Source organism: Tachysurus fulvidraco, chromosome 26 (genome assembly GCF_022655615.1).
Source record: "Tachysurus fulvidraco isolate hzauxx_2018 chromosome 26, HZAU_PFXX_2.0, whole genome shotgun sequence".
Lineage (NCBI taxonomy): Eukaryota > Metazoa > Chordata > Actinopteri > Siluriformes > Bagridae > Tachysurus > Tachysurus fulvidraco.
In genome coordinates, this window is record NC_062543.1 from 3713754 (window position 1) to 3728973 (window position 15220).

General features: G+C 36.6%; 1 protein-coding gene and 1 non-coding gene across 2 annotated transcripts in view; both read left to right on the forward strand.

Moving 5' to 3' along the window:
- The first annotated feature begins 922 nt into the window (after positions 1 to 922).
- On the forward strand, positions 923 to 994 carry trnae-cuc. The gene has a single exon. It is a non-coding gene; the product is annotated as a tRNA-Glu (tRNA).
- Positions 995 to 7591: 6597 nt separating this feature from the next.
- wdr36 (WD repeat domain 36) overlaps positions 7592 to 15220 on the forward strand; it is a 16313-nt gene continuing 8684 nt past the window's right edge. Inside the window, exons 1-11 of the mRNA XM_027144636.2 lie at positions 7592 to 7898; positions 8876 to 8903; positions 8998 to 9098; positions 9690 to 9807; positions 9993 to 10125; positions 12428 to 12482; positions 12576 to 12708; positions 13059 to 13234; positions 13322 to 13442; positions 13560 to 13625; positions 14720 to 14803. Coding sequence (XP_027000437.2) covers positions 7743 to 7898; positions 8876 to 8903; positions 8998 to 9098; positions 9690 to 9807; positions 9993 to 10125; positions 12428 to 12482; positions 12576 to 12708; positions 13059 to 13234; positions 13322 to 13442; positions 13560 to 13625; positions 14720 to 14803 — 1171 coding nt within the window. The 5' untranslated portion in view covers positions 7592 to 7742. The remainder of the gene's footprint in view (positions 7899 to 8875; positions 8904 to 8997; positions 9099 to 9689; positions 9808 to 9992; positions 10126 to 12427; positions 12483 to 12575; positions 12709 to 13058; positions 13235 to 13321; positions 13443 to 13559; positions 13626 to 14719; positions 14804 to 15220) is intronic.

Below are 15220 nucleotides of genomic sequence, written 5' to 3' on the forward strand. Positions count from 1 at the left end.
ACCTTTTGTTTTCGGACTAGTTTTAACTAGTCCGAAAACACGAATGTTTCCCCCCATTGTTTCGATCTTTGATGTGAAGGTTAACTGTAGTTCATGATTCTGTTTCTGTATGATGTATCATGCAGCATGTCGTTGCCATATGATCGCGTGATTAAATTACTGCATGAATTAACAAACAGTGTATATTTTATTCATCATTGATAACTATGATCATTTAACCTGCACTATTGTTAGTCACTAAGCTACAATTAGCAAATAAATAGCAAGAGGCCAAATTAGAAAAACTTATTAATGGCAATCGTTAGAATATGTAGAGGATTATTAAATTAATATTATAGTACAATATCAAGACAATACTAATGCTGATAAAATGTTTGTGGCATTCATTGTGTTACTTATTAAACAGAAGGGGAAAAAATCAACACAATCAGAAACTGTGACTGATGCTAATCACTAGGAACTGACTTTGTGGGACTGAAAGTACAACCCGGAATCTTTCGCCATACCGAATCCTCGCCATACCGATCGTTCTCGTTTAGGAACAGTGTGAATGTGTGAAGTTTTAGACGATTGAATTGAAAGCTTTATACATATTTAAAGCCAGAAATGGATGCTGACATACAAACTATCCGTGCTGATGGTAAGGGGAAGCGCGATATAGAGTAGATTTAGAGCATTCGGACTTTACTTCACACGTGTCCAGAAAAAAAAAAGGTTGAATCGTCAGTATTAGTCATGAACCAACACGTATTGGACATGAATGATGGAGTTTGTGATATTTATGTTGTATTTCTGTACCATAAGACACTCAGTTAACCCCACTTAAACATTTTGACATCAGTGGCGTCTTTTGTATACGTTCAATCGTATACAAATGTAGTCGGATCATCATTTAACTGAGACTCAAAGTGGCTACGGTGTCTCCCTGGTGGTCTAGTGGTTAGGATTCGGCGCTCTCACCGCCGCGGCCCGGGTTCGATTCCCGGTCAGGGAATGTAATGTTTTTGTTAATGGTGGTTAAGTTTCTGGGTTGTTGATGGTAGGATTGAGGTTCAAGCGCCAGCACTGCCAAGCTAACACTGTTGGGCCCTTGAGCGAAGCCTTTAACCGTCTTCACTGTATCATAACTGCCCCTGCGCTCCGATCCCAAACTTCTCATTTGGGATATAAAAAGAAATTAATTCCACTGTTCTGTATTGTATACGTAGCGATAATAAAGGCTAACAAGCCCCCATTTCATTCATTCCATAATTTCCTTGTGCTGAATGGAACAGATGGGTCAGTTCATAACTGTAGGGTTTGTCGCCAGACTGAACTAAAAGCTTAAAAGCCCCGAACAAATCACCTTGCATTACCGATTCCCCCACCAAATCTCTGGACAATTAAATAAACCAGTACTAAAGTCTCACAGTGCTAGATAAAAGACTGCTGTTATGTAGTCTGATGGTATGAAGATAAAAACTTTATTCTGTTTGTGTGTGATTGAATGCAGCAGAAGCGTCTGCCAGAGACGGCGGTGTCGTATACAGCTAGTAAGCACAGTGAATGCAGTTCTTAATGATACTTTGGGCCTTTGTCAAAGAAATGTCCTGAAAGGCCAGGAGTTCATTTCCAGTAATAAGCTCAATCTGTCAAATCAGATCATGTACTATCCTCCAATTCTCATACAAAGGAAATGTCAAGTGTTTAAATTTGGAACCACAATAAACCTCATAGCGGATCAGCATCATCTCAGCATGATGGTGTTAGATTGCAGGATTGTCACTGGGGAGTTCCCCTGGAACTTTACAAGAAGCAATATGTCACTTTATAGAAGATTCTTGTTTAAATTGGCTTATTTGTTTAAGTAAGGAAAATATGCTGTTATAATAATAATAATAATAATAATAATAATAATAATAATAATAATAATAATAATAATACATTTTATTTAAAGGCGCCTTTCTGAACACTCAAGGTCACCGTACAAAAGAAGAAGAAAAACAACAAAAAATATAGTTATAAAATACTTACATAGAAATACAAATTGGACCAACATTACAAATCATGATGTAGAATCAGCTAAACTAAACAGATGAGTTTTAAGCTGAGATTTAAATGATGAAAGAGAATCAATATTACGGAGCTCAGATGGAAGTGAGTTCCAGAGCTGAGGTGCAGAGTAACTGAAAGCTCTGTTCCCCATCGTTACAAGACGGACAGAGGGAACGATGAAATGAGTGGAAGAAGAAGACCTAAGAGTGCGAGTACGTTTTGGAGTATGAAGAAGATCAAGAAGATATGAAGGTGCAAGATTGTGGATAGCTTTAAATGTTAGAAGAAGAATTTTATACTTGATACGAAAATTAATGGGAAGCCAGTGTAGCTGTTCCAGAACAGGTTCCAGCTACAGACAGGCTCTAAAAGCTGCTAGGGCTGAGCACCTGAGCAAACTCATAGAAAATAACCAGAACAATCCCAGGTTTTTATTTAGCACAGTGGCTAGTTTAACAAAAAATCAGAAATCTGAACACACTATTCCATCACATTTCAGTAGTGAGGACTTTATGAGATTCTTCACTGATAAAATCGAAAGTATCAGGAATAAAATAGGTGACGCTCAACATATGAGAGCAACCAGTGACACAATCTCACCTAAGGCTTTGCACAGCTTTACAAGTACAGGACAGGAAGAGTTAGATAAACTTATTACTACAGCTAAATCAACAACATGTTCACTAGACCCCATCCCAACTAAACTACTGAAAGAAGTGTTACATAAAGCTGGTGAGCCTCTTCTTAATATCATTAACTCCTCGTTATCTTTAGGTTACGTCCCAAAGTCTTTTAAGTTGGCAGTTATTAGGCCACTCATCAAAAAACCTAACTTAGACCCTAATGAACTATCAAATTACAGACCTATCTCACACCTCCCGTTTATGTCTAAAATACTTGAAAAGGTTGTGTCTGTTCAACTGAGCTCCTTCTTACAGGAGAGCAACATCCTTGAAGAGTTTCAGTCAGGTTTCAGGCCCCATCATAGCACAGAAACTGCACTTGTTAAAGTTACAAACGACTTGTTCTTAGCTTTGGACCAAGACTGTATGTCACTATTAGTTCTACTTGACCTTAGTGCTGCATTCGACACTATAGATCACAACATTCTTCTAGATCGCTTACAATATTACACAGGTATTCATGGTCAGGCTTTAAGCTGGTTTAGGTCCTACCTGTCTGACCGATACCATTTTGTAGAGTTAAATGGTGAATCCTCCAGTTTACTACCCGTTAATTATGGGGTCCCTCAAGGATCAGTTCTAGGACCTCTGCTTTTCTCTATATACATGTTTCCATTAGGGAACATAATTAGAAGACATGGGATTAGTTTCCATTGTTATGCTGATGACACACAGTTATATATCTCATCAAAACCAGATGAAATAGCCACAGTGTCCAAATTAACTCAGTGTCTTAGAGAGATAAAAGACTGGATGAGCTGCAACTTTCTATTGTTAAACTCCGATAAGACAGAAATACTACTCATAGGTCCAAAAACCAGTGCACATAAACTCTCACAACTTAACTCCCATTTAGAGGGATGTACTGTTACAAGTAGCTCGACAGTGAAAGACCTCGGTGTTATATTAGACAGTAACTTGTCTTTTAAAAATCATATCGCCCATACTACCAAAACAGCCTTCTTCCACCTTAGAAACATTGCCAAGCTGAGAAACATCCTGTCTGTATCTGATGCTGAGAAGCTAGTTCATGCCTTCATGACCTCTAGACTGGACTATTGTAATGCATTACTAGGTGGTTGTCCTGCATCTTTAATAAATAGGTTACAGTTAGTCCAAAATGCAGCTGCCAGAGTTCTCACTAGGACAAGAAAGTATGACCATATAACCCCAATTTTATCATCTCTACACTGGCTACCTGTTAAGTATAGAATTGACTACAAACTGCTGCTACTTACGTACAAGGCTCTTAATGGTTTAGCTCCCATGTATCTAACTAGTCTTCTAACACGTTACAATCCTTTACAATACCAGCTCTCTGAGATCACAAAACTCAGGGCTTTTGGTAGTTCCCAGAATACCTAAGTCTACTAAAGGTGGTAGAGCATTTTCTTATTTAGCTCCCAAACTTTGGAATAGTCTTCCTGATAGTGTTCGGGGCGCAGACACACTTTCCCAGTTTAAATGTAGATTAAAAACTCATCTCTTTAGTCAGGCGTACACATAATACATCCCATAATATCATGCACCAGTACATCAGACCAGCACATTTTTATGAACAGCAGATATGTTAATCCCTTTCCACTGCTTCTCTCTTTGTACCCATCCCGAGGCATCCAGACACTGTACCAGCTCCCAATGTCCTCTGTGGGACGAAGCCTTTGGACGTCCACTGAGCCGAGGCCGACTTTAAGAATCCTGAGTATATATATTTAAGAATCCTGACTGTATATTACAATCACACCCCCAGTGTCACCCATATGAGGATGGGTTCCCCCTTGAGTCCGGTTCCTCTCAAGGTTTCTTCCTTTACCAATTTAAGGGAGTTTTTCCTTGCCACTGCTGCCTGAGTCATCTCAGACTTGCTCATAGGGGAATAAATACATACACACTGTGAACTATATACATCTAATAATAATCTAGAATTTTTATTCTGTTAATTCTTATTTCTTTTATTATTCGTTAATTCCTTTATCATTAATTATGTTTACCTTCTGCTCTGTGTTTATGTTCTGTAAAGCTGCTTTGAGACAATGTCTATTGTAAAAAGCGCTATACAAATAAACTTGAATTGAATTGAATTGAATTGAACAGGTGTAATATGATGGATAGAGGGAGTACGAGTGATAATACTGGCAGAAGAATTTTGAACGAGTTGCAGCTTATGAAAGGTTTTGTGAGGAAGCCCAATAAGAAGAGAATTACAGTAGTCAAGCCGGGAGGTTACTAGACTGTGAATAAGAGTGGTGGTAGATTGAGTGGTGAGAAAGGAACGAAGCCTATTGATATTTCGAAGGTGAAAGTATGCAGCCCGAGTAACATTATTTACATGTGAGGTAAAAGAAAGGGTACTATCAAAGATGACACCAAGACTCTTAACCTGAGATGAGGGAGCTATGAGAGATTCATCAATGGAATGGTTATAGGAAAATAAACAACGGTGCATTAACGTGATGCAGCCTGAGTTATAGTCACCACACCAAAGGTTCATTATTTAACTAGCACTTGACATCCCGGTGTGTCTTATTCCTTTTATTCCATAGCGATTTCTACATGCTTTTATTAATTAAATGATTTCAGACTTCACAGTATCATTTCCATGGAAAAAAAATTTGACCTGTTATCAGTAAAAAAAAAAAAGAAGAAGAAAAAGAGTCGTTCCCTCAACAGCCTCTTTTTCCGACTGTCTTTTAATTAATAAGAGTTTTAAAAACACATCTTGTCATGTTACTATCAAACCACAAATCCTCCTTAAGTTACATAAACGTCTCCTTATAGACACCTTGCTAGATGTTACACTGTGATGTGTAGACTGACTTTGGCCAGTCAGATCTGAGCATTCGATACCATTAGTGTTTTAATACTGTGAGAGTTTCAAAATGCAGGCTCCTTTATCCATGAACACAGCTAGTGTTTTTGTATACAATAACGGCATCTTAACAGAAAAACCTTCAGGTCAGGTCAGGATAAAAAGGAAAAAAATAGACATGGTCATTTCTCTGACATCTTTGTGAAAGAATATATTGAGGAGAGATTAGATCAAGACTATATCATGTGGTGAAACCTATAATGCCTTATCTGTTTGATGATTTTTTTTGAGTCACGTCTGCAATTTTACTCATACGATAGAATTTTGAGTCCATCTCTATTCGAATAATTCTGTGAATACCTTGTAAAACACCTTTAGTCAAGTCAACAGCACAGAACATGGGGTTTTCAGCTTTTGAGTCATCAAATATATTAAGTTTGTTATGTGTAAGCATTCCTCTTCTGCCACAAAAAAGGGGAAAAAAAAACAACAACGATAAACCAAACTGATAATCTGAAGCAGTGAATTCGAACTGGGTTCTGTATAAAAGAACCTCCGGCACTCACCTCAAGTCACGATAAAGAGATGCTCAAGATGCAGTGGATCAGGATTGTTGGTAAGACATGAACCCTTGTTCAGATTTGTGTTTTGGTGCTTGGAGCTCAACTAAATTTGTGAATATGTATTTTTCTTCTGTTGACAGGATTTTGCCTCATTTTTGTACTGCTGTCTGTAAAGTCAGACATGAGGTATCGGGATAAACAATGTCTTCGGGATCTGCACCAAACGGCACAACATATAATCAGACGTCATGTGGATGTAAGTTCTTAACAGCATTCAGAATATTTCAGATATTTATTAAATATAACAGTTTTGGTTCAAGATATGAGTTAAAGATGAATACTAAATAATTTCCATTTCAGGGTGAGAGTAGATGATGATGAAATTTTTCTCTGTAAAACTGTGGAGAAACTGTAATAAAATATTAACACCAGTGTATGTACAGCTCTTCCCATGCATGTTTACTATCAATCAATTTGTATTATTTAACTTTTCTTTTAGAGACTAGAAAAGAATTGTCATGACCTAAACGTTAGCGAGGTAAGCTATTTAATTTTTATAACAGTAACGTTTAGAGCAATATAACGTAAATTATATGATGTTAATTTTATATTGATGTTTGAAAGTCTATAGGGTCGTGCATTCAATTCGCCTTTTTTTTTTTTAAACAGTTTCGAAATACTACTAAATGCATATTCAGATGGGCAAATTATCAGCAAACTGATGTATTAGGAAATATAACAAAGCTTCTGAGCCATAGTATGGTAAGGCTTTATCAGTTCATTCTTTTGTACTTTACTTAAGTTGGTGGTTTAATGACAAGCACTAAATCAGTTTTTATTTCATTTCACTTGACATTGCAGTTTAGGCACAACTGTACACGGAATACTTCAAAAACGGTTTCCTGCAAAGGAGATTGTGTGAAATCGTTCCTGAACTGTTGGTGTGGATTTCTAGAATGGTCACCTAACTGATTCGATGACGTGATCTACCTGGTTTTTACTGCAAATGATTTGAACCAGTGTTTTACTCACCCTGCTCTTATGACCTTGGCTTTAAAATAGGATTCATCTCATGAAGGATTTGGTCAATATCTGATTGCTTGTGTGAGTTGTTGTGTGTTAATGCAGTGAAAACACTAACTTGTGTATGACTGTAGGTTACTGTGACTTGGGACAACTAATTAAGAATTTATTTATTCATTTTTAATAATTTATAACATAAACATAATTTTGAACATAAATGAGTTTGGATTCTTTTATCTTTTTAATTTAATAATTCTGTCTTTGACACATTTCTTTCATTGTTTATTTCACTTGTATTGTGTTGAATTGTTATTTTATTTTCAAGAAATAAAACGATATACATGTGTACAGTGTGTCCTTCCAAGTCCTTTTTTTTTTTTTTATTTGTCCTCAAAAAATACTTTTAATTCTTGAGAGTTTAAACAACTAATAACTCTCCTACTGATGTTGGTCAGTAGGAACTGATATTGTAGAATCGAAGCGTAACCCGGAACATTTTCATTGTAACTCCCCACATCAACAACGTACGTGAGTTAAAGCGGTGGAGCTGCTTGGTATTTTAGACATGTTTTAACTAAACGCTTTGTAGATACTGAAATCCAGGATTAGACACAGATACAGACATACAAAATGTCCGTGGTCGGAAAAAAAGGGAGCGTGATATTCTGTGGATTTAGAGCACTCGGGCTTTATTCCAATCATCTTCCACACGTGGTTCGTTTCCACAAGAAACACCGGGAGTTTTATGTGGTGACACCCGTTGGCCAGTGTTTCCACACCTACAATGTAAGTCAACTAAATAACAACAAAAAAGAAATGATTAACATTAAAACGTTAATTATATCTAATTAATAATAATGTGAGGAGAACATGGAGGGGTGCAAAGTTTCTTCACCTGCAGTGGGAGAGGGATAGATGTATAGTATATTACATTTTAAGTTCATATATATATATATATATATATATATATATATATATATATATATATATATATATATATATAATTAATTAATTTTAAACTAATTGCTTATATTCGTTTATTTTCCCTATTTGTTCTTCTTATTATATTTATTTATTTATTCTTTTTTTTCTTATGTTTATTATTATTATTATTATTATTATTATTATTATTATTATTATTATATTTATCCCTACTTTTTTCTTAAATTATTATATTTTTATATTTTATTATTGTTAATTTATTTTTTTATCCTTAATTTTTCTTATTATATTTCATATTATTTATTTATTTATTTTTTCTTACGTTCATATTATTTATTTATTTTTATTTATCCCTATTTTTTCCTTATTTTATTATATTTTCATATTATACTTCATTTATTCATTTATTTTTTCTTCTTCTTCTTCTTCTTCTTCTTATTATTATATTTTTATTATTTTCATTATTATTATTAATTTATTTTATTTGTATCCTTATTTTTTATTATGATTATTATATTATTATTAATATTATTATTATATTTATTTTTTTTCTCTCTCTCTTCTGTTTCCATACTTCTGTAAAGCTGCTTTGAGACAATGGGAATTGTTTAAAAGCGCTATACAAATAAATTGAATTGAATTGAAACCTTTTCCTAGGCACTATCCAGAAATTTTCACTCAGCTTTTGTAATGATGCTCAAATAAATTATTGAAGTAGATGAAAATGTTGCAGATTTTTCTTATCAGACCAAGTAAACTCAGTGAAACTCACAAAAATGAAACCTTTTTTTTAATGAATCTGATTTCTTTGTTTTATGCAGGTGAAGAAACTTGGGATTGTGGCTGTCAGTAAGTAATACACAAGCATTCTGTTGCATTCAGTTATATGATTTTTTTTGGTTTGTAATTAATTAAAACACTAAAATTTTTTTTTATTGTCCAGGTAATGCTCTTCCTGAAGACATCGCCTATCTCGCTGCTGACCGATTGCTCGTCTACGCCGCGCATGGAAAAGTCATTTCAGCTTTTGCTAGGAATACAGAGGTAAAGTTCCTCCTGCCATATTAACCACTTTAATTAAAATTCCTGCATTTATCCAATCAGCCAATCACGGGTCAGTAATACATTTACATGCAGATACAGGACGAGTGATTCGGTTATTGTTCACGTTAAAATGAGGGAGGATAAAGTGCTTAATATGTAACATTCGATAGAGAATGGTACGAACTATGAAAAACATCTGAGCAGCAGTCCCGTGGCTAGAAACAAACCTTGTAGGTGACAAAGTTCAATAGAGACAGATCAGACCAGACATGTTTGAGTTAAGAGGAAGGATACAGTAACTCGGATAATCATTATTTACAACGGTGGTGAGCAGAAAAGCATCTCACAGTGCACAACATTGAGGTCAATAGGCTACATCAGCACAAGTCCACATCAGGTTCAATTTCTATCACTGGAACTGATTAGAAAAACGTCTTTATTTTCAGAAAGTCTTTAAACTGTGCTCTCAGTTTATTTTCTAGGTAATTTTGTTATCTTTAGTCGTAATGTTTTAATTGAGGAAAAAAAAACAGGATTTTGCCTGGATTCCTCCTCACAACCCCAGTAGCATCCTGTTTAACTGCGTTTCAGATTGTTCACACTTACGAAGGCCACCAAGCCGATGTCCATCTACTGCTTCCTTTCGGAGACCATTTGATATCCGTGGACAAGGACAATGCCGTCATTATCTGGGACGTGGAGTCAGAAGGTTATCATAAAACCCCCCTTTTTTACCCCTTAAAATAGCTTCCCTGGCTGCTTGCATACAGCAGATTAACAGAATCTTGGCTCTTCATAATCTGAGCTTTCATGAAAGTCTCATTCATTTATCTGAGCCACAGATGCTGATTGTTTTAAACTCTAAAATGTGGTGTTTTTTCCCCTCACCTTTAGATATATACCTGCAGATTTCATTTAACAAATCCACGTTTGAAGTCGGGGCTGTTATGCACCCGAGCACCTACCTGAATAAAATCCTGTTCGGAAGCACTCAGGGGAGCCTGCAGTTATGGAACGTCAAATCGAAGTAGGTTGTTTTTTTCCCCCTTCGTCTCATTTGACACTTTGATTTTTCAACGTATCGGTCATTTTAAAGCAGATTCTGCTTAGAAGTAGGTACATCAGGAATAAAACACAACAAGGTGGACTTTCATAGGACATTTTTATTGCCTTTATATAGGGTTTTATTGCCCTTATACTGCAGCAGTGTGCCAACGATTTTACTTCTATGGTCATTAAAGGGAATACTCTCTCTCTATATATATATAATTAATATCTATATACTTTTCTTTTTGTATATATAAATGTATCTAAACATATTTTATAATATATTATATATAATATATTATATATTATAATGTGTGTGTATATATATATATATGTGTGTTCTCTGTACTGAAGACTTTCCTCTGGGGGAAAACGTCCAGTTACAAAAACTGACGTTGGCGACTCCTTCCAAATGTAAATAAACATCTATGTACAGAAAAATTACCATATTAACAATCACATAATATGTGATGGTTCTTACAGTAGAAATTCAAATGTTTTAAAGTCATTAGCTGGTGCATTAAGATAAACCTTGCAGACCTGCCAACCTTAGCGCATTTTGTATAGCAGATACGCATTTAGACATCAAAGTACGCTGCTACGATTTGTCACTTCACAATACGCATTGTAAAAAACCATTGATGCCTTTGAGTTCAACTGTCTGTGCATTTGTGCACCAGGCAATGCGCCTATGGGTGTAACCGCATTGGGCAGCAACCTGGAAAAATAATAATTCGACCAATCATAGCGCCAGTTTAAAACCGTCAAAATGAATGTGGTTTTCATCTGTCTCTGTCCGTCTTCTATTCTTCTTACAGTGACTGTTTTTTACAAGTGAGGGCTTAACGTTTCAAAGGTAAATGGCCAGAATTGTGAATTTCCTCCATTTTAATAAGCCTGCCGAACCACAGGCGTCGTTAGACTCCTTTACTGGGGCATGTGCCCAAGTGTCCGGTGTTGTGCCTCAAGTTTAAGTTTTATGCACAGATCAAGTTTTACTTTATTTGCCAGTATTTCTATAGGAAACGTAAGTCATGCCTGTAAACGCATTGCCGTCGTACTTTAACGGAAAAGACAAACTGGCTTTGAGCACGCAGACATCAATATCTGCGAGCGTCTGTGTCCCTTTTATAGCACGCAGTCATGCTATAACATGACGAAACTAATGTACACTTGACCAGCAAATGTGCCTGTCCTCGGGCCGTGTCGCTGCAGTAAGTTGCTACTCAAAAATTTTTTTCCAAGGTTGGCAGGTCTGACCTTGTAGCTTCTGTTATAGAAAATAATTCAACAATTTGACCAAACTGATTGATTGGAGATTTTTTATTTATTTATTTATTTTATCCAGCTGTGGTAGATCTGCACTTTATATATAACAGTCATAAATTTCTGCCATTGGTCCATATTCATGTATTCATGTTATTTATTTATATATTTTTTCCTTGTGATTGTACAGATAATTGTATTTCAGTTGTTATTGTATTTTTATTCTAACATCTCAGCACAGCTCTTATTGCGTGTGTGTGATTATTGTGTGTGTGTGATTATTGTGTGTGTGTGATTATTGTGTGTGTGTGATTATTGTGTGTGTGTGATTATTGTGTGTGTGTGATTATTGTGTGTGTGTGATTATTGTGTGTGTGTGATTATTGTGTGTGTGTGATTATTGTGTGTGTGTTATTATTGTGTGTGTGTTATTATTGTGTGTGTTTATTATTATTGTGTGTGTTATTATTATTGTGTGTGTTTATTATTATTGTGTTTGTGTGTGTGTTTATTATTATTGTGTGTGTGTTTATTATTATTATTATTGTGTGTGTGTTTATTATTATTATTATTGTGTGTGTGTTTATTATTATTGTGTGTGTGTGTGTGTTATTATTGTGTGTGTGTGTGTGTGTTATTATTGTGTGTGTGTGTGTGTGTGTGTGTGTGTGTTATTGTGTTTGGTTGTTATGGTTATTATTATTGTGTTTGGTTGTTATGCTTATTATTATTGTGTTTGGTTGTTATGCTTATTATTATTGTGTGTGGTTGTTATGGTTATTATTATTATTATTGTGTGGTTGTTATGTTTATTATTATTGTGTGTGGTTGTTGTGGTTATTATTATTGTGTGTGGTTGTGCATGTGAAGGTTTGAATCGAATTCAGTAACTGCAGGTCGTCAGTGTTTACGAGGTTAAAAGAAGCGAGGCGACGATGATACCTGATTGGATGTGGAGGGTGAGCTTGTTCTGTACAGATGTAATACAGCTGTGTCTTTCGTACTTTTTTCTTCAGCAAACTTTTGTTCACTTTTCCTGGCTGGGGCTCGGCAGTGACCGTTCTACAGCAGGTCTGTGTCAGTTTCTCTCGTGTCAGATCTCTTCATTTTGACCTCTGTTTTGATTATTGTGTAATCGAGTTTTCCCGATTTCCCGTATTCCAGACTCCGGCAGTGGACGTGGTCGGCGTGGGCTTGGCTTCAGGACAGATCGTCATCCACAACATCAAATTTAACGAAACTCTGATGAAGTTTCAGCAAGATTGGGGTCCGATCACGGCCTTATCCTTTCGAACAGGTCATTTTGCTTTTGCACGCTCTCAGTGATAAGCAAATAAACACGTAAATAATCAACAGCTTTACACTGAATCATGGTTATGGGCTTGAAGTTGAATATTATTTATAACGGCGTTTAAAAGAGCGACATATTTTTATTTTTTTTTTTCCTTTATAGTTGCATTTAATGTTTAGGAACGTCTACAAAACTAGTTTGTTCCCGTTAGCACTTGCATTATAACAGGTATACCACTCCTGGTGCTAACATTGGAGACCTGTGATCATGTGAATTAGCTGTTGCTATAGAAACATGTGTATTAGGAAAAAGAACATCTGAACTAAACATGTTCCACATTTTTTACATCCATGTAGATGGGAATGCAGTGATGGCTGCAGGAAGCCCTGTTGGACACATAGGATTATGGGATTTGGAAAACAAGAAGCTGATTGGTCAGATGAGAGACGCGCACACCACGGCGATAGCTGGTCTCACCTTCCTGCACGGCGAACCTCTGCTCCTCACTAACGGAGCTGATAACGCCATCCGGGTTGGTCTCGTTCCTGATGACCGTGAATATTTTATCGCATTAAAATAATGGGATAAAAATCCTAATGATATTTTTGTCGCTCTGTAGGTTTGGATTTTTGACGTAGCGGGAGGTGAAGGACGTCTGTTGAGATTTCGGATGGGTCACAGCGCCCCGCCCACCAAGATCAAACACTACGACCAGAGCGGGCAACACATCCTCAGCGCCAGTAGGAGCTTTTTGACAGTTTCATCATTTGCTCTGTGAATTTAAAAAAAAGAGCGAGAGAGAAAATAGAAATTCATTTCGTTCATAATGACATGATCTGTGTGTGTCGTATTTCCAGGCCAAGACGGCTCACTGCAGTCTTTTTCTACTGTTCATGAAAGGTTTAACAAGAGTCTGGGACATGGTAAGACTTTTTTTTTTTTTTGGCTGAACGAACGGACTGAATAAAAAGGCTTCAGACTCCTTCAGCTATACTGGCACGTTATTTCTTTTAATCCTCAGAGAGACTTTAGTAAGCTGTAGGTATTAATTATAGACTGTGTAAAGATCTGTTGAGGAATTTCCGCTAAACAAGTTCCTGTTTTTATTTACGCCACAGCAGCTTAAACTAGTCCCTCCTGTGTCCCTCCTGTGTCCCTGCTGTGTGCCTATTGGGTCCCTTCTGTTTCCCTATTGGGTCCTTCCTGTGTCCCTCCTTGGTCCCTTCTGTGTCCCTCTTGGTCCCTTCTGTGTCCCCCCTGGGTCCCTCCTGTGTCCTTCCTGTGTCCCTCCTGGGTCCCTCTTGGGTCCTTCCTGTGTCCCTCCTTGGTCCTTTCTGTGTCCCTCCTTGGTCCCTTCTGTGTTCCTATTGGGTCCTTTCTGTGTCCCTATTGGGTCCCTATTGGGTCCTTCCTGTGTCCCTCCTTGGTCCCTTCGGTGTCCCTCCTTGGTCCATCCTGTGTCCCTCCTGGGTCCTTCCTGTGTCCCTCTTGGGTCCCTCACCAGCCTCCCCCCCCCTTCTCATACCAACAGTAAAACTAATCTTTTTACACAGAAGCTAAAACCTGAAGACTTTGCCATAGCAGAAACTTCATCATATCAATGACGATAAGTGTTTATATGTTAAATGCCAGCAAGCTTTTTAGCAATGTATTATTATTATTATTATTATTATTATTATTACAAGTTTATTAATACAAGCCCCTGTGTGACTGGTTACTATAGAAACAATAAACTTTTTAAAACATACGTTAATATGAATATAAACCTGTGATTTAGCTTTTGCACTGGAACAAATATCTGAGCCGGTGTAACTTATTAAACGCATTTGTCCAACACTTAGATGATACGGAGTACACGAGTATAAAGAAGTTCTGGTTATTTCTATTTTCCTATAGAAATAGTTGATGGCGGTCTGCGAGGCTCACATGACGACGAGGGTCGCAAACACAACCCTGCTTTTCTACCATCCAGCTCTGAACAAATAAATGATAGTTTTTTGTTATTTTTTAAATCCAGGGTCTTTTACCAAGAAGAAAGCCAAAAAGAAGGGGGCGACGTTCGACACGGCGAAACTCCCGCCCATCACCACTTTTGCATCAGGTGTGTGTTCCATCTTTTTGCAATAATCTAACTAATATTTCGTTAATACTTTTCCCCTTTGTAGCATTTTACATAACCTTAGAACAACTCTGGCTTATCGTCGTGGTTAGATCGTTAAAGATTACCGTGTTACTGTAAATGCTCGGTTTCTATCTCGCGTTTTATTCATATTCATAGTTTTGTGGAGTTTTCTGAAGTCTTTTGGGAAGTGAATATTAACCAGAAGTAAATAAGACGATAACGTTTCCTGGGAGCCGAAGCAGCCAAAATTGTACCTTCTTTTTAAATAGGGTAGATAACAGAATGCAAAATTTGAATCCATTAAATTCTGTAATATGTATCTATGACTTGTGTTATAAAGCATCTGTACAGTTTTTCGCTCCGAAAACCTTTATCTTAGTACGTTTGCAGTATTTA